This window comes from Triticum urartu, chromosome 4A (assembly GCF_056163025.1).
Source record: "Triticum urartu cultivar PI428250 chromosome 4A, HENAU_Tu73, whole genome shotgun sequence".
Lineage (NCBI taxonomy): Eukaryota > Viridiplantae > Streptophyta > Magnoliopsida > Poales > Poaceae > Triticum > Triticum urartu.
The window spans coordinates 13555635-13578361 of record NC_141876.1 but is presented as its reverse complement, the minus strand read 5'-3'; the positions used below and the strand labels follow the sequence as shown (position 1 = coordinate 13578361).

The 22727-nt window shown below is 44.8% G+C and overlaps 3 protein-coding genes across 6 annotated transcripts; 1 reads left to right on the top strand and 2 right to left on the bottom strand.

Moving 5' to 3' along the window:
• The first annotated feature begins 4856 nt into the window (after window positions 1–4856).
• On the top strand, window positions 4857–5577 carry LOC125553401 (uncharacterized). Its single transcript, XM_048717187.2, has one exon. It carries the CDS (start codon window positions 5040–5042, stop codon window positions 5358–5360), a length of 321 nt encoding a protein of 106 aa, XP_048573144.1. The 5' UTR covers window positions 4857–5039; the 3' UTR covers window positions 5361–5577.
• Window positions 5578–6333: 756 nt separating this feature from the next.
• On the bottom strand, window positions 6334–22039 carry LOC125553402 (ankyrin repeat protein nuc-2-like). 4 transcript variants are annotated; one of them, XM_048717188.2, is made up of 12 exons: window positions 21834–22039; window positions 21663–21731; window positions 20876–21040; window positions 19981–20112; window positions 18923–19062; window positions 18405–18515; window positions 18120–18245; window positions 17573–17725; window positions 15912–16019; window positions 7537–7707; window positions 7368–7447; window positions 6334–6732 (listed from the first exon to the last, which is right to left on the bottom strand). In XM_048717188.2, the coding sequence occupies exons 1-12, from the start codon at window positions 21913–21915 to the stop codon at window positions 6669–6671; spliced, it is 1401 nt and encodes a 466-aa protein (XP_048573145.1). In that variant the 5' UTR covers window positions 21916–22039; the 3' UTR covers window positions 6334–6668. The 4 variants fall into 4 exon arrangements, with proteins under 4 accessions (XP_048573145.1, XP_087373608.1, XP_087373609.1 ...); XM_087517482.1 differs by having other exon boundaries at window positions 17573–17722; XM_087517483.1 differs by lacking the exons at window positions 7368–7447; window positions 7537–7707.
• Window positions 13631–15167, bottom strand: LOC147974435 (uncharacterized). The gene has a single exon (XM_087519380.1). The coding sequence runs from the start codon at window positions 14996–14998 to the stop codon at window positions 13631–13633; it is 1368 nt and encodes a 455-aa protein (XP_087375506.1). The 5' UTR covers window positions 14999–15167.
• Window positions 22040–22727: the final 688 nt, after the last annotated feature.

Genomic DNA, 22727 nt, shown 5'->3' with positions numbered 1-22727 from the left:
AGAGTCTATATGCCGCCAAATGCGGCAGACTGGATATCTCGGTGCGTGTTTACAAGGATTTGTATGTGTGCGTCGCGAGTCTATTTGCCACAAAATGCGGCGGATAGGAGTTCCCGGTGTACGTTTGGTCGACGAGTGTCAACCTACACTGTAAACAGGAGACGTCGTTATTCTAGGCTTGCTAGGCTGCGGGCTATGCTGAAGATAAGTAAGGCCACTGTGTTCAATGGGCTTTACAAGGCCGTCGGCTGAGCTGTGCTTCAACCTATACATACATGCTGGTCTAAAGAAAACATGTACACGTGATTCTTCTCTTTTATTAAGTTGATGACACATAGGTCCCACTACTAACTTATCCATGTTCTCCCTCCGTTCCTAAATACTTGTCTTTCTAGTCATTTCAACAAGTGACTATATACGGAGCAAAATGAGTGAATCTACACTCTAAAATATATCTACATACATCCGTATGTAGTAGTCATTTGAAATGTCTAGAAAAACAAATATTTAGGAACGGAGAGAGTAGATATTACATTAAAAAAAATACAGGTATCATACAATTGTAGTTTCATATGACCCTACTATATTCGTCATGCAAAATACCAGGAGGCACCTTATGGTGGACACGATTCAATGACATTCTCTTTGATTAATGCATGGCAACAATGATTATGTGTCCATCACAGATCCGCGGTAAGTCACGGATCAGCGGTAAGGATTGACTCCAGGTACAAAAGTCACTCATTAGTTATTTTTCGTGATGGTCTCGTATGGGGCGCGTTCATCACCCTGGAGGGCCCCGGCGCCGACCAGACGATTGTGTAGTGGGGCGACACGGCGGACACGCCCGCCAGGCCGAGGGGGCGCCCGCTCGGCACGTACGGCTCGGCGTCGTTTGCCGTGACATCCCCAGGAACATCACCTTCAAGGTACCGCCGCTGCTGTACCTGCTACTCGCTACCCCATGTCTAGCCCTAAGCATGTTGATTGGGTGTCCTAATTCGCGCGCACGCTTGCATTGGCAGAACACGACGCCGGTGCCGAACGCCGGGGCGACGGGGAAGCAGGCGGTGGCGCTGCGGGTGTCGGCGGACAACGCGGCGTTCGTTGGGTGCCGATTCCTGGGCGCGCAGGACACGCTCTACGACCAGTCGGGGCGCCATTACTACAAGGACCGCTACACGTTGCTGCTACCAATACCAAGTGGCGGGGCCAGGATTGGAGCAAGAACGGGGCTTAATTTTTTTTTGTTCCAGCGCGAGGGGAGAACTTCCCTAGGCACTCATTTGCCAAATGTTGGCATGCCAATTTTTGACATCAAACCAATCATGCTAGAAATTATCCATACCGACATACTAACATACACATGCATACATCGATACACCCAAGACACCGAACTGTTACAACCAAAGGTGAATTGTGCCCACTAATGTAATTGAAATAGCTTTCCTTTTGTTCCTATACACCATATGTTTCATTACCCACACAAACAACATATTCAGTACAACACCACATTGCTGAACATAGATAGTAACAAGAAATTTCCACTGCAAAATCATAAGATCCGCAAGCATTCCCCCAAAATAAGCATCCAATCCCTTAAAAAAGGATACATACCTGATTTACAAGCTAGTAAGGGGGAGAAAGGCTGCTTCATGTTGTTGCCCATTTCACCTCCCGTTCCCTGAATCACACGCGCAAAAGCATGCTAGAATTCTCACATCAGAAGGCATATCAGACGACATATGACCCAAAATCAAACACGAACGAAAGGAGCTCTCCTTCAAATACCTGCGTCATGGTAAGAGCTTCAGAGTCGGTCGAGGGGTGCTGCCGTGCTAGGGATTAGGGCGGGCGGCAAAATACTATGGACAGAATCTACAGCCAGCAGGCGTGGGCTGGGGCTGCGCAGTCATGCAGGTCGGCGGGACTAGGTGGGGAACCAATCAACCAGGGGTGCTCAGAAGTGGGGAGGCCGGGATGACGGCTGGTAGAGGACGGCAGCAGTGGTCCTCGAGAATAATCAATAAAGTGGCTGTATGCATATTCCAGATGCAGAGTCCGAGGTCATCCTCCATTTCTAAAAAAAAGAGGACGGCGGCAGAACGGGAACGGTCGAGCAGGGAGGCGGCGGCGCGGCGCGACCGCATGATCGTTGGAGGTTGCGAGCTAGATCGTGCATCGTGCTTGTGTGTGCATGCAGTGGCGGAAAGCAACGTGGATCAGTCATCGGTGTGAGCCAGTAGGCCTGGGCCTTCGTCTGTTCTGCGTTACACATGGGTTGTACCCCAGGCCTATATGAAAATCTATCTATGTAATAGCTAGAAAAAAAGACCATGCCCCGGGCCTGGGCCCTAGGTGCCCAGGGCTTGGCTCCACCCATGCTGCTACATCGGGGTCCATCGACTTCCTCTATCAGGTACGTGATCGTCCTCCTCTTTTTCCTCAAGCGTCCACGCATCTCTTTTTCTCGCATGCCCGCCCTGGGAGCTCATGAACAACATGTTTGTTTTAACAATTGATCTGATACATCTCTTATGAAATGGTGCTTGCCCTATTGCTCGTATATGTGGCTTTAATCATTAGCATAATGAAAAATCTTTGGTGCACACAACATGTTTTAACAGTTGATCTGATACATGAATTATTGTGCGAATATTGATCCATTCCTTTATCACACTTAAAACACAGCATAGACCAATTAATATTAGTAAATCCATCCATTCATTCCATGCACACACTTAAAGCACATCATATAAGTACGTAAGTTCTCAGACATAGTAGCGCTCATACACGGTCTTAATTAACTGGGTTTTTTGAACTTATTGGGCGGAGATCTGCTGCATAGTACTAGTAAGTAGGCAGCAGGGTAGTTTCTTGAAAGTTACCGGTGTTCCTTGTTCAGCCGTCGATGTAGTTATAGATCGGATTGGCCAGGTCTAGGAGGGGCTTGATCCAATCATTCATTTTGCGCGCGTAGTCCTCATACCTCTTGGTCTTGTCTTTGTTTCCACGCTTCCGGGCCTTGCTCGCCACCATGCGCAGTGTCCCATAGACGAGGCCGCAGGCGGCGACGCGAAAGGAGATGGCGATGACCCTAATTTGATTTCCAAGTGACGTGTAGTAAAAAAAGGATTGGGGGCATATCCCCCCCCCCCCCCCCCCCCCCACCACCACCACCACCCCGCGCGCGCGTTGGATCCATTTGTGACTCCTTGGAACGAGCAAAACCTGACACATGGTCGACGACGAAGTTGCTTCCGCAAGGCGGGTTGGCATTCAAAATGTGACCCCGTCCGTACTTGGTAATGGTAGCCTTGCCTTCTATGCGCGTCCCATCGGTGACCGCTCCGTCACATGAATGAATTAGTGACATTGGTATTACCTTCCAAGAAAAAGAAAACAAAATTTAAAGTAAACCAAATAATGACAAAATTTGCACATAATTTACACATAAATTGCATTTTTTATAATATGCAAGAAAGATACATACAGTAGTGAAATTCTACAAAAAAAAAGAGTTTCTAACAAGGAATGTATTATCCTTTCAGAAGAAAAAAATGAAACAAAAACATCACACAACTATACACGTGAATTGAACTACTTTTTATGCAAAAAATAATCATATAATAATGCAATTTTCACATATATTGTATATTATTTACGTGTATACATTTACACTCACCCAACATCCAAAAATACCCATAAAACAGAAAAAAGGAAAAACAACTAATAAAGAAAAGAAAAAAATACATAGAAACAAAAAAAATAAAGGGAGAGAGGAGGGCTGAGGAGTCAGATGGGCTAAATAGAGGCATATCGTGAAGGAATTGACTGACCCAAAACATGGGAAGGGTCAAGAAAATTGAGTCTAAAACAAGACACACCACATAACAGAAATACAAAACAGAGCACAAATCTTAGAGCATCTCCAACAGAAGCGCTATATAAGTGACGCACAGTATAAAAGTTGCTTTTAGCGTGCGCGGACCTGATTTGAAGTCTCCAGCGGCCGCACAAAAAACGCATGCGCTATAACTAATGCAGCGCGCGCATTAAAAAGGCATCGCGCGCAGCATATTTAGTGCGCCCGGTCGCGCGCGCTGCAAACTCTGGGCTGCTGCAGATGGGATCGCTTGATTGGGACCGCTGGACTCACGCGCTGCATATTTTACAGCGCTTGTTGAAGCAAACGTCTTCTAACGCCCTAAAAAAACTACTTGCGCACTGTAAACCCATTTTTTAGGCTCCACGCATTGGGCAGCTGTTGGAGATGCTCTTAGAGCAGCAATCAATGGCCAGAAAATCGCCTGGCCAGACTTTAATTTTCAAACGACTTATTTATGGCTCCTTGGAATGAACAAAACCTGACACACGCTCGACTTTGAGCACAATGAGCACAATTGGCGACGAAGTTGCTTCCGCAAGGCGGGTTGGCATTCAAAATGTGACTTTGTCCAGACTTATCACCCTGCCTGCTATGTGCATCCGATACGTATTGCTTTACGAAAAGCTAAGTAAAACCTCCCATCCCCCCTCTCCTTTTTCTTTTCCAATCAAACATTTCCACATAAGCCTGTTCGTAAGATAGATAGAAGAATTTACTTAGGTGTAGCGTTGTCCCATCGGTGACCGCTCCGGCACCACGTACGTACGAGAGTGCGTGCGCGCCATGACCCGCCGCCTTGTGGACATGATCGACAGGGAAAGCATTCCAAAGCCAAAGTGGCCGGGTGGGATGACACTGGCCAGCTAGTACTGGAACTGGAACCCGGCCAACGTAGGGTGAGCCACGCAACGGCAATGCCCCTAGAGATATAGCTAGGGCTGCTGGAGATAGACCATAGATGGATGGATAGATAGATATGGCTTTGCATGACGCCAACTACAGCACCAGCAGTACCTGGACCTTTGGCTGCTTCCCAAAGTTGACTCCTCCTAAAGCACCACGCCAAGACGTACGAGGCAGCTGCAGGCCATAGCATAGAGGCATAGCCACCGAGACGTACGAGGAGAAAGGGAGAAGAGGCACGAGAGGAATGGGGGAGGGCGCGCCATGCAGCCTCACGCCGCGGCGCCGGGGGGTGCTGTGGCGCGGCCTCGGCCTCGGCCGGCGCCGTAAGCTCCAAGTCGCCCGGCTCGGCGGCGGCAGTGGCAGGGCAGGCGGTGGCCGTGGCCGTTGCCGCGGGCTCCTGCGGCGCCTCCGCCTGCGCTGGCTCCGCCGTGCCGTCCGCAAGCTGGCCGCGATCTACATGGCGGCGCTGAAAGGCCCGCCGGCGTCGTGCCCGGCGTGGGTCGGCGTGGAGCCGTGCTTCGCCACGCCGTTCGTCTTCGTCCCCAACACGCGGCCTTTCTTGTGAGGCCGCCGGCCGGGCGGAGCTTTTAGGGGAAGCCGGCCGATGGCCGTGATCTTGGCATCATTTGCATGCGCAAAACTCTGCTTGATTTCCGTCCTTGCTGTCGTTAGTTTCGTTTGGACGCAAAATGAGAAAAGGAAGATGTAAAATCAGTATATGTATGGCTACTTCCCTTGTAATTAACCACCAGCCATCTTATAAGTTTCTTCGTTTTTCTTTTGTTCTGGCCGTGCTTGCGTCATATGTTCCTGTTGTATTTCTCAATAATTCCCGTTACCAATCAGGGAAACAAATACTCATTCGAACTTTGCAGGTGAAAAGAACAAATACTCTCTCAGTTCAGAAGTACTACTATAAAGTGTATTGTTATTTTTTTAAATCAAACTTCTCTACGTTTGATCAAGTTTATATGATAAGATTACATTGTCGACTTCCCAACGGCTGCTTCTACAAGTTTCTGGGTTTAAACAAGTTTGCTCCGCTCAGACAGAGAAGACTTCAGCACCCCTGAAAATTTGCATGTATTTTACAATTTCTATAAAGGTCTTCTAATGGTTTATGTTAGTTAATATATGTTTTCATCACACAAAAAAGCAATTGTGGGATTTTCAAAAGGAGTCTTTTAGGGACTGGAGGAGAGCAAAGCAAAGGAATGGATAAAAGTATAGGAAGTGAAGGTGGGTGAACAGTGCAAACCATAGGTTTTCAACAGGGCGTTTCCTTTGGTCTGAGTAGATGTTCTCTTTCCCATGAAAAGTACAGATCGAGGGCACTTTCCTGTGAAATGAACAGTGCTGATTCCTGTGGAGCGAATGGGCTTACAGGAAAATATTCCCGTGGAAATCGAACCTGCATAATTCCTGTGCACCAAACGCAGCCTTAATTGGTATTGCACTCCACATTTGAAAATCAAACTGACATTTCAAAGAGTACCGTGCACTAGTCCCGGATCACATCTCAGATCACAACAGTCCCGGATCAATCGACCCTATCCTCGAGAGCAGACCACATAAATAGGTCACAAACACGTTAGCAGAAAGAGTCATTTCCAGAACGGTCAGACCGGAGAGTCTGAGATTAACTCTAGTTGCATTTGACCCTTCGACTCGCCATACACTAGACATGCAACCGCAGGGTCGTGGTTCTGCACAAAATAACTCTACACAGGTTCCATGTGTATGTATGAGCATCTACGTCTATTCTGTGTTCAAAAAAAACTCTACACAGGTTCCACTAGAAAACTACGATCAAACCGCCGATACGGAATCAGAAGGAACGCAACGAGGCATGTGCAGGCAGAGCAATGCCGGCCTAATCTGTGGACTCGATGCTTCCTCCAGCGGCTTGATCCTTTGACATCGCCTCCCAAGCCTCCCTGCGGACAGAAGGGTATCAATCAAACACGCATGAGAAATTGAAACTTCAAATTGAATAATGGAGGGCTGTATGCATCACTCGGTGATGAGAAGCCGAGGGTGTTATCCCTCTTTTGGGGGAAAAAAGGCGAATGAGAAATGGTGATAGATACAAATATACTCCAAAGCTTCTGCAAGATATATATGTTGTCATGGATATATGCTGCACAGATCAGTCAGCGGTGTATGCGTGTGTGATGCGTTGTACGTGTGTAATGGTCATGTGATACCAATCAATGATGTGCTAGCTTTTGGGCAGAACAGGGAGCATCATCGCCAGACAAAATTAGTCGTGATGAGCTCTGTTGCTATGATTTTTTCCTGGAATCCTGAAAGCGACTGATGAGGTTCCCACAGATGTGTAAGACTAGCCTGCTGAATTTCCCCTCACCTCGGAGTACCCACATGGTTCCACCACCCCACAAGGTTGCCGCAATTATTCAGTACTGTCAGTTTCGTGTTTCCGCAGTAGCTAAACTTATGAAGACTTGGTCATTGTATGAAAGCAACAGCCACAGCATGCATTACTGAGATGGCTGCATCCAAATGATTTGTCCTAACCTTGTGTTAGATGAATAAAAGATAGACACATTACCGCAATGCTTTCTTTATGTCATCGTTCCCAGGATCCAGTTCCAGTCCATCTTGGAAAGCTTCGGATGCTTCCTCGTACTCCTGCCGACAACAGAACGTTGGACAGATGAATCGACGCCAAATGTAAAAAAGGGCAACAGATAACTACCAAACTGTCAGAGATTTCTGACCTTGAGCGACATATGAGCAGCTCCTTTCCGGTAGTAACCTTTCACCCACTCGGGTTTTCTTGCAATGCAAAGATTAGCATCCAGCAAAGCCTTCTGTGGCTTGCCTATTTTCAGGTAGCAAAGGCTCCTATTTGAATACAATGTTTCATCTAAATACCTTAGTTCAAGTGCCTGCATTAAATTGAAGACGAAAATACATAATATGAGTCATGCCCCAGAATAAAACTATCGACTAGAGAGGATTTTACTTTGCGGTCATTTTAAACTTTGGTAGTTTCTGTACTCTAGTATGCAGCAATGAAGATTACATCGCAATTTTTTGGGACAAAAGGCAGACAGCGCTACTTTGCAAATTTCACCAGCAGAGCTAGTTTTCCTTCTAATTTATCTCTATTCTTTGTAGGTTACTCATGAAATTATTCTAACACAAACCCGGAAGACATCCTAGAGTTGATCCAACATGTAGTTTACATAGTGGAAATTAATAGAGTAAATATTGGAAAACCCTCATTCTGTGGTCGTACTTGCGGAAAACCTTGAGTATTTTGGCATGTGACATATAACCCCAGGCTATATTATCTTGATGTAAAGGTCTTCGGTTAATGGCACAAGGGTAATAAGGTGGCCCCAGCGGCACCACCATGTTGTTTGCCTCTCCCTAGCACGGAGGCAATCTGATGTGCCAATATAGTAGGAGTACGTTATTAGTGCAATTCAGATAGCTACATCCTACATGCATACAGATCAAGAGATTCTCTCCAGCATAACAACTCCTGTGCCTGCCCAAAAGTGAAAACTTGTACTCTCGTAGCGTCACCACTCGGTACTGCACCAACCCAGCCAAAGAGCCAGTCACACTGCCCAAGTTTGATTGCTTGGCACGAACATGGCCCAAAATCAAGGAAAGAAGATATGTCCTAGTCCATTGGTTCGTTCATGTATTAATACCATCAGATAGTATATTGGATAATTAGGCGTGGACTGGTGGAGAACTCTTCTTAGCAGGCAGTGCGTAACATGAGGCAGATCAGTCGGTTTCTGGAATAATACGCAGCGACAGTGAATGGAATAGTCCAAAACAGTGACTAATACGCTCTTATGCTGGGATGGAGGAACGAGGTATCGGATGGCCCAGCAGGTGGCAACTGAAGCCATCATGCTTATAAATTTAACCACATATGGTTTGGTGAAACTATAAGTACCATAGCATCTACGGTTATGTGTCACATGTGGTTTTGCATAATTTACTATGTTTATAATCCGGCTAGCTATTTTAGTTCCGAGCCGTATTAGTTACACAGCCATCAATTCTCGGTTAACTAAAAGGTCAGCAAAACACAAACTGTACCACCAACCGTCAGCGTGCTCAACCAGCTGCATCCGAGGCCTAGCCTTTGTAGGCTGCTCGCTTATGGAAAAACAACCTCAGTGCAAGTGCCAATGGGTTCGAAAAAGAAAAGCATGACCAAATAGGTTGCACCAACACTGAATATGGAACATCAGTGTGACTTCATAAGACACCTAAAATAGCATTGAAATTGAAGTGTGGTGGGTTTGGGAAATTTCTGAATAACTCTCTTCCTCTCTAGTCTGTACAATACATATACTGGTTTACATGGGCCATGTGGACCAGATTCACACATATACAGCCCAACACTCCCCCTCAAGATGGGTGATAGATATCTATCATTCCCATCTTGTCACACGCAGAATTACGCTCCTTGACACTTAAACCCTTAGTTAAACAATCAGCCACTTGTTCTCTAGAGCTCATATAACACTAGTAGAAAAAGGGTCAAACGTGAAGCACATTAGTGCCGGTTTGTATTTGAGCCGGTACTAATGGTACCATTAGTGCCGGTTCGAACGGATTTGCATTAATGCCGGTTCGTGTTGAACCTTTAGTACCGGTTCGTGGCACGAACCGGTACTAAAGGGGTGGTGGCAGGCTGGCGTCAGGCCGGGGCCCCACGATCACCTTTAGTACCGGTTCGTGGCACGAACCGGTACTAAAGGGGTCTAACCTATAGTACCGGTTCGTGCCACGAACCGCCTTTTCAGTTTTAAAAAAAATAAAAGAAAATAATGGAAATGTCAAAAAAATAAAAGAAAATAAGTTTCTCATGTGATATGTGGTCTAGTTGTTGGGAAAATTTGCAAATGTGAATTTTGACTTTATTTGCAAAATCTCTCTGAAATTTGTAAAAATGGGCATAACTTTTGCATACTAACTCGGATGAAAAAGTTTTTTATATGAAAAATCATCTACTCGAAAAGTTACATCCGAATTTAACTGGGGGAACCCCGTTAAACATTTGCAAAATCCTCAAAAACCTAATAGAAAAAAAGTTACGGGGCTTTTAAGATCTAGAGTGGAAAAAATTGAAAAATATTCAAACAGTGGGCAAACTGTGGTCAAACAATGGTCAAACTAATTATTCTAGAATATTAGTGTTACTAAATAATTATTTTAGTTATTTCAATTTTGGTCAAATCTGGTCAAACAATGGTCAAACTAATTATTCAAGAAATATTAGTGTTACTAAATAATTATTGTTTTTTAAAACAATAGTTTCAAACTCAAACAGTGAAATGTGTCACTTCATGCTCAAGCAAAATTCCTGAAGGTTAATAGGATTGACATCTTACTATTGTCAGGAAAACAACAAATGCAGACTCGGAAACGAAGGAGAATAGAACCTGAAAGTTAAGCGTGCTCGGGCTGGAGTAGTGAGAGGGATGGGTGACCGGTCGGGAAGTTAGATGATTTGGAATGAGTGATCCACACTTGAGCAGTTAAGAAAGGTGATTAGAGACTAAATCATCAAATAATTCAGAAAAATTAAAAAACAAAAATAATCCAAAATTTTCAAAAAAAAATTCAAAAAAAAAACCTTTAGCGCCGGTTCCCCGTACCAGGGCGCGAGCTCACGCCACGTGGTGACACTTTAGCGCCGGTTCGTGCCGAACCGGTACTAAAGGGGGGGGGGGCCTTTAGTGCCGAAACTTTAGTGCCGGTTCCATAACCGGCACTAAAGGCCCTTACGAACCGGTACTAATGGTCCGTTTTCTACTAGTGTAACTTATCCTGATTATGCCATCATCTAACTTCTCCTTGATGAAGAAGCGGTCTATCTCGACATGCTTGGTTCTGTCATGCTGAACTGGATTATTAGCAATGCTGATAGCTGATTTATTATCACACCATAACCTTAGGGGATCCTTCCTTATTACCTTTAACTCAGAGAGAAGATTTCTTACCCATAACATCTCACTCAAGCCTTGTGAAATAGCTCTATATTCAGCTTTAGCTGTTGATTTGGACACCACTGGCTGCTTCTTACTTCGCCATGACACCAAGTTTCCCCCAACAAACACACAATAACCAGAAGTTGATCTTCTGTCATCCAAACAACTTCCCCAGTCTGCATCACAGTACCCATCTATATTAAGATGCCCATTCTTCTTAAACCATAGCCCCCTTCCTGGATTACCCTTCAGATATCGGAGGATTCGATAGACAGCCTCTAAGTGTCCACTCGTAGGATCATGCATGTATCTGCTCACCACTCACTGCATATGAGATATCGGGTCGTGTATGACATAGGTAGATGAGCCTTCCAACAAGTCTCTGGTACTTCTCCTTATCCACTGGTTCCCCAGATTCAGCACATAACTTATGATTCTGGTCAATAGGTGTTGAAGCAGGCCTACACCCAAGCATGCCTATATCACTAAGCAAGTCGAGAGCATACTTCCGTTGTGACAGAACAATTCCTTTAGGGGATCTACCAAGAAAGTACTTCAGTTGGCCTAAATCCTTTACCTCAAACTCCTTGCTCAGGCTCTTCTTCAGTCATGATATTTCCACATCATCATCTCCGGTGATTATAATATCATCCACATACACCGCAAGGATTGTAATCTGACAATTTGAGTGCCGGTAGAATACTGTATAATCCCCATTGCACTGTTTATATCCCATATTGCACACAGCACGTCTGAATCTATCAAACCATGCTCGTGGAGACTGTTTAAGGCCATACAAAGACTTCCTTAACTTGCATACCTTTCTTGATGTCTCGGGCTTTGAGAAACCAGGTGGAATCTCCATGTAAACTTCCTCATGTAAATCACCATGCAGGAATGCATTCTTTACATCTAACTGATGCAAAGCCCAACCAAAGTTAGTGGCACAAGAAATTAAGGTTCTCACTGTGCCCATCTTTGCGACAGGTGCAAAAGTCTCATCATAATCAATCCCGTATGTCTGACTATAGCCCCTAGCCACTAACCTTGCCTTGTATCTTTCTACCCTTCCTTCAGGAGTCTGCTTCACAGTATACACCCATTTACAGCTAACCGGTCGTTTTCCTGCTGGAAGAGGTACAATATCCCATGTCTTGTTCTTTTCAAGTGCTCTCATTTCCTCCAACATTGCCTCGTACCACTTTGGATCCTGCTTTGCCATTTTCCAATCTCTTGGAGTCACCACAGATTGCAATGATGCAATGAATGCTTTGTATCTCGGAGACAGAGATGTATATGATACGTAATTAGCTATGTCATGCTCAAAACCATACCTCTCTGGAGGTTTTCCAGCTCCAACTCGGGTTCCTTTCCTCCAGGCAATAGGCAAGTTCATTGAATCGTTTACATTAGATGGAGTTGGAGTGGCACATGTCTCACCATCAGACAATTCAACAATTTCAACACTTGTTGGAGCCTGTTGCTCCCCCTGCACATGTGTGTCACTTGCTATTGGAGATTGTTGTTGTTGCTTCTCATCTTGTAGTTGCCTCCTGGTATAGACCCTTAAATTTTCTTCCTCATCTGGCTTTCTCCATTTCTCTTCAGTCATAGGTTGCCTCCTGGTATACACCCTTAGATTTTCTTCCTCATTTGGCTTTCTCCATCTCTCTTCCCTTGCATGACATGGAATTGAACTAACCACAACTCTCGGTGGTTCATCTTCCTTTGTCCTTGGTGGTTCACTCCCGCCCTCTCGACTAGCACCACTCATGCTAGGAGAGTCGAAGTCAAATAACGAGCTGAGATCCGTTTTTTCTCCATAAAACGGTTCAGACTCCCTGAATGTCACATCCATGCTCACAAATGTTCTCCGCTCGCTGGGACTCCAACACTTGTATCCCTTCTGACCAGATGGGTAACCTATGAAGATGCACTTTACTGCTCGTGGATCCAATTTTCCCACTGAGGGTCTATGATCCCGGACAAAGCAGGTGCATCCAAATACCTTAGGAGGAACTAAGAATTTGTTCTCACCTAGTAACATCTCACATGGCGACTTCATTCCAATCACCCTTGACGGCATCCGGTTGATGAGGAATGTAGCTGTCATTACAGCCTCACTCCACAAGAATTTTGGCACGTTCATTGTATACATTAGTGACCGAGCAACCTCCAAAATATGGCGATTCTTCCTCTCAACTACTCCGTTTTGAGGTGGTGTACCCGGACAGGATGTTTGGTGCAATATACCTTGACTTGATAGGAATGTGACAAACTCCTTATTCACATACTCTGTCCCATTATCTGTCCTGATCATCTGTATCTGTGTATTGAACTGATTTTTCACATAAGCATAGAAATACTGAAAGCATTTAAAAACCTCATCCTTATGCTTCATAAGATACACCCATGTCATACGAGTATAGCAATCAATGAATGTAACAAAGTACTTCATTCCACTTAGAGAGATAACAAGACATGTCCACACATCTGAGTGAACAAGCATAAAAGGGGAAATACTCCTAAGACCCTTACTCACATAAGATGTCCTTGTGTGTTTAGCAAACTCACATGCATCACACACAAGCTTGTTCTTATCCACCCCACACATTACATCGGGAAAGACTTTACTCATCTTCTCAAAAGACATATGTCCCATTCTACAATGGTGAAGCATTACCTTTGTTTCCTTTTCTCCCATCATTTTTGCTAACATCGTAGACACCGCATTATTTGGCACCTCGCGATCCATGTACCATAGCCCATTACGCCTGGTTCTAGTCCCAAGCCTCTTCCCCGTTTGCCTCTCCTGAATTAGACATAAATAGCGGTCAACTATTACTCAACAATCCACATCGTCAACCAAAGCACTCATTGACATAAGATTGACTGGAAAGGCAGGAACATGCAAAACAGATGAAAGTTTAATAGATGGTGTGCATTGTATTGTGCCAATGCCTTTAATGGGTTGTGAGGTGCCATCAGCAGTTTGGATAGTCTCCTTACATGTGGGTGGATATGGAATATATGACTCAAATTCCATTGATGTGCCGGCAACATGCTTTGATGCCCCCGAATCTAATATCCAATCAGGATGTGATCTTTGTGAGAGAATAGATGCATGAGCACAATTACCTTCATCTGTAGATACAAAGTGAGCAAAGTTGCCGTAACTACAATCCTCATGATCCTTATCACCTGTGCTTTCTGTTCTTTTCTTTGATTCTTCTTGGGTTGCGAGTGAGGATCCTTCTTCTGAGACTGCCACATTTGCCCTTTGACCACCAGAGTATCCCCGGCCTCGGCCTCCCCTTAATCCACCTCGGTTATATCCTCTCCCCCTTCCACGCATGTTCCTACGTGGAGCCGTGCAAGAACGAATCAAATGACCCTTCTCACCGCAGTTGAAGCACTCTCTGCTCTTATAGTCGGTTGCTATGAAGGCTGGATGAGATGGAGTCATTGTATTGTTCTTCATCAACTTTAATCGGACCTCCTCCTGTGCCATTGCTGCTATGGCATCCTCTAAGGCAGGTAGAGTAGGTTGATGAAATAAAGTAGCACGTCTCGCCTCAAATTCAGAGTTCAATCCTTTGAGAAACTGCATCACTCGTCTGCGTTCAATCCATTTTCTAGCAGCTGCTATGCAATCTGCATGTGGCAAATCCAGAGGATCATAGTGATCTAAATCAGCCCACAAACGCTGCAGTTCAGCAACATACTCCATCACAGAATTTTCCCCTTGTCTGAGTTCACCAACTCTCTCCTCTGTTTCAGCTATTAACATCACATTCCCTTCACCTGAGTACAGTTTTGAGAGGGTTTTCCATACCTCAGTAGGAGTTGAGATAGTCTCAACAGTTGCAGCAATGGTTGGAGACAAGGAGTTCAACAACCATGCCACTATCAAAGAGTTGGTACTGCTCCATGTCCTCCATTCTGAAGTTTTCTTGTCTCCTGGCTCCTCTGCCTCACCACTGACAAAGCCCTCAAGCCCTTTAGTCCTCAAGATGAGTAGCGCCCTTCTTGACCAGCTCAAATAATTCTTAACACCTTCCAGCTTAATTTCATTTGGCATCAAGTCAATTTTCTGAATTGTCTCAATGTGAGGAACAATTGCATTATTTAGAGATGCTGCAGCTCCTACCTTGGCTGTTAGGAGCTCAGCCAATTTTTCAATTGCCTTCTCGAGTCCCTGATTTTCTCCCATGTCTTGCCTCAATCACAGCAGGCAAGAACTTTCCTTCTTCCTCAGTACGCTATCTAGCAGCCCCTCACACAGCAGCACCAAATCAATCCAGGAGCTCTTACCTCCTCTTCTCTGCTAACTCCACTGTAGTACACCACCAGCAGCAACAGAGTCAGCAGCAGCACTTGCAAGCAACAACAACAGTAGTTCTCAGTCTGCAAACAACAGCAGTTCCAGCACACAACAGCAGTTCTCTTCCTCCTTCTCCTCTGCAAACAACAGCAGTTCCAGCACACAGCAGCCACAAGCAGCAGCAGTGCAAAGAGCACCCTCTGCCGCACCAACAGCAAGCAGCAGCAACTGCAGACCGTTCTCAGTCTTTCTCCAGCAGCAGCAAGCCAGCCGCACAAGCAGCAAACCAGCCAGTACTTGGCCTCTCCCCTGGCGCAGCCGCCTCCTTCCTCTGCCCTCTGCCACACAGTAGCACCCGCAGCACCAGGAGCACTTCGCGCGCGCGCACCTCTTCACGGGAGAGAGCAGTGCCGCCTGTAGCCTCCAATCCCCTCCAGGCGCTCCGCAGGCAGCCCGCGCGCTCGCACGCAGCCGCGCCCGCCGGCCCTCTCCAGGCGCGCCTCTACCGCCGCCGGTCCCGCCTCCAGTGCCCCGCGCAGCACACGCGCGCCAACAATCACCCTGGGTGCCCGGAGCTCCGCCCCACGCTGCCGATTCACCGCCGGCGACCTACAGAACCCAGCATCGCCTCCCGCCTGTGCTCTGACACCATGAAGTGTGGTGGGTTTGGGAAATTTCTGGATAACTCTCTTCCTCTCTAGTCTGTACAATACATATACTGGTTTACATGGGCCATGTGGGCCAGATTCACACATATACAGCCCAACAGAAATGGAATCAATGTTAGTATGCAAGCACGTACCTTAGTGTAGAGCTTTGAAGCACCAAGGTAGTCCTTTCTCTTAACTGCCTCTTTTCCTTGAGATTTCAGCATGGCTACTTTATCGTCGATCTTGTTACAAGACTCTTCCTAAATCATGAACATAAATTAGGGGAAAATAAGGTTAGACTTCAAAATGACATACGAGGAGCAGCAATTCTGGAAAAATGGCACACCAGCAGATCACTGAAAATAGTAATGATTTCAGCCATTGGAATATTTTCAATGCTTGCAGAGGACTGCAAGAGAGTTTCTCACTTATTTAATGCCAGGAGACGTTGTTTCTTGAGACCAGGCAACACCAGTTGTCATGAAAAACTTAATAGCACACATGCAGGTGAAAAATACTCTTTGCCTTCTGAACGTTTTGAATGTCAGGACAGGCAACTAGGACAGGCTGTCATGGCCAACCAGTGGCAGCCTAGGGGCACAAGTGAAGATATCACCGGTTTGTGGCAGGAACAGAGGATGCAACCAGATTTTGGGATAAGGGAGTTATTTGAATCAAGTGCTGCAATGGAGTATTCCCTGGGAGTGTGATTTGTTGAAATTCTTAATGTCATTTTCAAGTCAAGTGTGTAATTTGTGATATTATACCTCTAAATAAACATAACTAGTAAGTTGCCCATGTATTGCTACAGAACAATAAATATGCTACAACAGGTGAATGATATCATATCATGTATTTCGGGGTGATGAAAGAAATATATAAAGGGCACGACAAGTTGTCTTTAGCTATGTGACTCGAACTACTGGCATCAATTTAAAAGGGTAATAAAGTGGACAAGTGCACACTTTAACAACGTTTGTGCGGTGTGAACAGCATATTATGCCTCCTCTACATCCGGCATCAACTTAGATAAGAATAATAGTATTAGGATATTCACAATATCGACCTTTTCTACATAGAGTGAAGAGATGTACAAAGACATTGGTCAAACGAATGTACTCCATCTGTCCCAAAATAAGTGTCTCAACCTTAGTACAACTTTATACTAAAGTTAGTATAAAGTTGAGACACTTATTTTGGGACGGAGGGAGTATTATTTTTGTTAGGAGTGCGCTGGTTTGGAGAGGTTGAGAAGAGATGTTTCGTAACAATGGACCTACACATGCACCAACTTATGTTCTTATATAACAATTTAGAGTACAGTTGCATAGATAGTTCATAGTTCCAATCATGTCTTTGCTCTCACCTCACCTATTACTCCTCAGTGATCACCCTCCATGCGTTCTTTCAGTTTCCTTCCCATCTGCCCTCCAGATTTATTTTCAGCGCTCATCCCTTCTCCAAACCCCATCCCGCGAGAAATAATAGCCCCCCCCCCCCCCCCCCCACACACACACACACCCGCCTTTCTCCTCCATTCTCCACTCTTCTCTGGTGCTGCTATGCCAACGCCCGGTTCCAGCATATCTCTCGTCCATCTATATTATTTTCATCTTCACTATCTTTGATTAATATCCACAAGGTTCATGGGGGAGACATGCACCAATGGTGACATTCACCCCCACCCCCTCCCCCTATTTTTGTCAATTTGAAGCCTATGCACAGAAGTTTGTAATAAAGGTGGAGGGCATCCATGCATATAAACAATCATAGAAATATATAATGATTTGAGAACTTTCAAGTCAAGTCGAACCTTAGAAATTGAGCATCTTGACTTCTCGTGACCAATAATTCCTTCAACAGACCAGTTTGCCACTGCTCTGATGGGAGAAGTGAAAGGAAATAGAATCTCCACATGGCTTCTTCTTCCAGAACTTGCAGCAATTTGTATTGGCATACGGCCCTGCTGTAAAGTAACAAAACAAAGAAGAAACACTCAATGGAAAGAACATATTTCAATATGCCACACCAGCAAACTTAATAGCTTGATTAACAAGAATATGGTGGAAGGGATTTTCCATCGGAATATATTCATTAAGAGAATTTATGAAGTTCTGCTAAGTGCTGATTATAACATACAAAGAAAATAAAAAACATAGCTACAATACATCATCGTGAAAACAAGCAATTCCATGTGAACCCAACATGTGTGTGCGCAATGTGTAGACAGATATAATCATACACATGCAACTCTATGCCACAAGCACGCACCCGTGCACTGTGCATAAAAAATATACCATATGCATTAGATTTCCCACCAAGGTAAAAACAGCAAGAAATTAGGAAGAACAAAAGTTCACCTGTTCATCCGGAATGTTAGGATCCGCGCCAGCCTCCAGCAAGTACTTAATACAGTCAGCCAAACCAACCGTAGTTGCCACCACCAAGGGAGTACTTGGATGAGCAGAATTCACATCAGCGCCAGCCTGTGGACCCATATTATGCAAAGCAAAATGTCTTGCACACAGCAAATCATATAACTAGAGGGATCAACTAACAAAACAACCTATATTACTCTACAATAACTAATCGGGTCCTGCCTAATCATCGAGACGTGAGGAAACAAAGCAAACAGGATAACAGACCTTCACAAGTAGCTTCACACATTCCAATGAATCAGATTCACTCACTCCATGTTTAGTACAATGAAGAGCCGTAACTAGAGGGGTGCCTGAAACTTCTGAAACCCTGTTTGGCTACAAATTTAAGAGAACAAAATCACTTCCTACACAAAAGTGACATAATTCAACAGGTCACAGCAATACAACTACAGATACAACAAGAAAATAATAATACACAGGTCACACGTTTTGACTATATACAGCAACATAATATGTAACTCATATTCGTGCACTCTGTATTACCTAAGATTACCAAAAACCAAAAAACCCTAAATTTGGTGGCATTGCTTGTATAAACGACTTAAACTTAGTTAGCCTTTAAAATTAAGTATCTCTAACATGGTTTTGAACTGGAGGTGACTAGAAATATATAAACGAATTATTAGGTTTGTCAGCACAAAATATGGTTAAAAAATTGAAGAGCTCGGCAACAACCAGGTAAAAAATTTGTCAACTGAAAAGGTATGGAAGTTACACATTACATCTGCATGGTGATCCAATAAAATCTTCACAGCACCGGTGTTCCCATAGGAAGCAGCAATATGTAGTGGTGTTCCATGAGTAACAGCTATATCAACTCTGGCCCCTCTAGATAACAACAGATCCACGACTTCCCCGTTCCCTGGATAAGATATATGAATCGCGTGATAATGTCATAAAGACCCAGTAATAAACCAATGTTGCAAGCTTCTCGAAGATGCACATTCAAGATGAACTTATAATGGTATATGTTGATCAGACACCATTGTCTGAAAGCATGACAAGAAAGAACCACAAGATTCCAAAGGCTGGTCAAGTAGTGAGGTAGGCTAGACGAGTTATAAAATTAATCCAACCAATATATAGCTCCACGAAGAAGATTGATCAAGAAATGTTTTTTGACAGGTAATATTCGGATACACAGAAGGTTTATAGATTGCATCCTGAGGCCAGACAAAACAAGTGTACAGCATACTAAATATAGGGCAACTTAAGTGGAAGAAATAATAACCATGAAACAAATAGTTACTGATGAAAACTAATAAATGAGGAAAATGCATCGGAACCTCCTAAACTATCACCTTCTCCCTTGATTTCCTAGACTTGCGTTTTCTGTGTCGGGCCGCACTAAACTTATCTATGTTTCTCATTAGCTCCTCTTCACCATTAGCAAAAAAATACCGTTAGGTGAGGCTGACAAGGCAAAACGAGCCAGAGCCACTTCATGCATTTCTGTTAGTCCAGGATTGAAAAGGAGCCATGTGAGTAAGGGGGACAAGTTCAGGGAAGCCCAGCACAGAAAATCAAGCCAAGGGAGACAAGGAGAAAGTTGGTGATAGTTTAGGGAGTTCCTTCCGATACAATTTTCTCAGACCAAATTACTTGCAGTAATTTTTGATACAAAAAAATGTAGTTGGTGGGTTTTATGGTTACAATTTTGAATTCAATTGTTCTTGTTAGCAACACAACAACATTTTTTTTGCAGAAAAAAACACAACAACATTTATGAAAACCACTAACAGATCAATTAACATATGCCAACAGAGAGAGAGAGAGAGACCACTTTTTGCAGCATTATGAAGAGCAACAGAGCCTCTCTCATCTAGCTTATTTGGGTCAGCTCCATTGTCTAGAAGATATCTTGCAACGGCAACTTCTCCAAACAATGCTGCAGAACTCAGAGGTGTTACACCTGGAAACAAACAAGTACCCTGTCAGATCATCAATACCACTCCCAGATCTCCAGTCTAGAAGGTGAAAACACTAACTGTAGAATAGTGCATGGTATACCGTATACCACGCTTATTGCTCACATGCATCTGCAACTACCAGATGAATTCCTAGAGTATAAGTATGCCATACAAATCATATTCCATACAATTACCTATTACTTAATATTGTGTAGGTATATGGAATGATGTGGTGGAAACTACATATTGGATCATCCAAAAGTGACAGAAGCATATCCAGGTAGCATGTATTTTAATCAAAATCATATAAAATGCAACTTGTACTCAAGCTATGGGTACCACAAATGAAAAATATTATATGTAAACTTCTCAAAAGAACCTACATCAGTATCATTCTCAGTTGACCGGTATATTAAATTTAACTCCCAGAAGTGCCGTATATATCATATATAGAAAAAAAAACTGAAGCCTGATTAGTTGCAGGCCAATAGCTGGTACTGGTAATCACCAGATAACAGAAGTGCAGAACAGAGACGAACAAGGATCAAAATGTACTAATTTTACAGCACAATATCACTTTTCACATCCAATTTCGCTTTCCTGAATCGATCCGATACAACAATTGTGAAGGACTAGCAAAGAAAAGTCATTATACACGCATGTAACATGTTGCAACAGATAACAGATTGAATGGTACAGACTATGAAAGCAGGCCAAGAAGACAAAAAGGAAAGGGAGTTGATATAGCACACGAGAAGTACGCACCACCAGTGAGGTCACCGGCATTGACGTCGAACCCGAGCTCCTCCACGAAGTACTTGCACACTTCCAATTCAGCAAGGAATGATGCCAATTGTAGTAACCCCGTGCCATCTATATGCATATCAGCAAGCTTTGCCCTGTCCTGTTTGTCCATGCTACTCACCATATCTACATGACCCAAAAATGTACAGATGAATCATAGTAAAACGCAACTGTAAGAAAAAAAAATGTAACTGCAGTTTCCACATGATCGCATAAATCTGGTTCGGAATTGCAACTAAGCATGAAGGGTCAGTAGTATCTTAAGCAGAATCACACGGGCAAATCTGACTGAAAACGACTATCATGTTTGTCCATGCTACTCACCATATCTACAAGACCCAAAAATGTACAGATGAATCGTAGTAAAACGCAACTGTAAGAAAAATATAACTGCAGTTTCGAAATGATGGCATAAATCTGGGTAAGAATTGTCAGTAAGCATGAAGGGTATCTTAAGCAGAATCACGCAACCAAACCTGACTGAAAACGACTGATTAAACATGAATCCATCACAGGGCAATTAGTACCATGGTGTCAATCACGATGCATATATGCCCAATACACATCCCTGAGAAATACAGTCAAAATCGCGCGAACCGAAACAGGAACTGCTGCAAGCAACGAGACCCTCGTAGCGAGCAGGTGCACCACCTCACGGCCGCATCGAAATTCGAAACCACGCCCGTGTTGGGCGAGATTGGCGCCGTGGCGGCGGCGCAGGCAGAGGTGAAGAGGCGTGCGTACTCACCCTTGAGGCCGTCCACATCTCCGTCCTGGATCGCCTCGAGCAGCTCGCTCTCCAGCGAGCCGGGGTCGGCTGGAGGAAGCAGATGGACGTTAGTTAGGGGCAGCTGGACAGGGAAAGCCGCGACGCGGACTAGGGTTTCGGGGGGCGGTGGCGGAGGCGTGCTGCGCATACCGTTGGTGCGGTGCTCCAGCCAGTTGTAGAAGTAGGACTTGTCCACGGGGCGCGGCGGCGGCGGCGACGACGACGACTCCATTTGTAGGGTTTCTGCGGCGGCGGGCGGCGGCGCCGATGGGCTTGGGCGGTGGCTTCGAGGGGAAGGAAGGTGGAAGTGGGAGGGAAAGGGGCGGGAATGGGGAGAGGCCGGGAGTGGGATTGGCTACGCGGCACCGGGGGCTATCGAGTGGAAATTTGACTTCCACCCCCTTTAGCACCCTCGCTCATCAGGGCAGTACAACAAATAGCAGAAATAATAAAAGTTACATTCAAATTCATAGATCACCTAGCGACGATTACAAATACTGAAACGAACCGAAAGTGTGCTGCCGTCGTCATGCCTTCCTCGTCAAAGCCGGGCAAAACTTGTTGTAGTAGGTGGTTGAGAAGTCGTGGTGCTAAGGCCTCATAGGATCAGCGCACCAGAACAGCGCCCGCCGCCGGTGAATAGTAGCGTATATCGAAAGGATCCAACCTGAAAACACACGAACGTGAATAAACGAATAAAAAATCCGAGAAAATCCACCAGAGACTGATCCGCCGGGAGACACACCTCCACACGCCCACCGCCTATGCTAAATGCACCACCGAAACGGAAATAGGTGGGGAAAATCTTATTCCGAGTCACCGTTGTCTCGCCTTCCTGAGCAAGACTCAAAATTCTAACAAAACTCGCAAACACATCTAAAAACGGAGCTCTCGCACCGGCAAGGGCCGGGGTCCACCGCGCTCTCATTGCGCTAAGGCCACCGGAGACGAGGCGGCCCGATGATGACCCACAAGTACAGAGGGTCGCAACAGTCTTGAAGGGTAGTGTTTCATCCAAATTTATTGATTCGACACAAGTGGAGT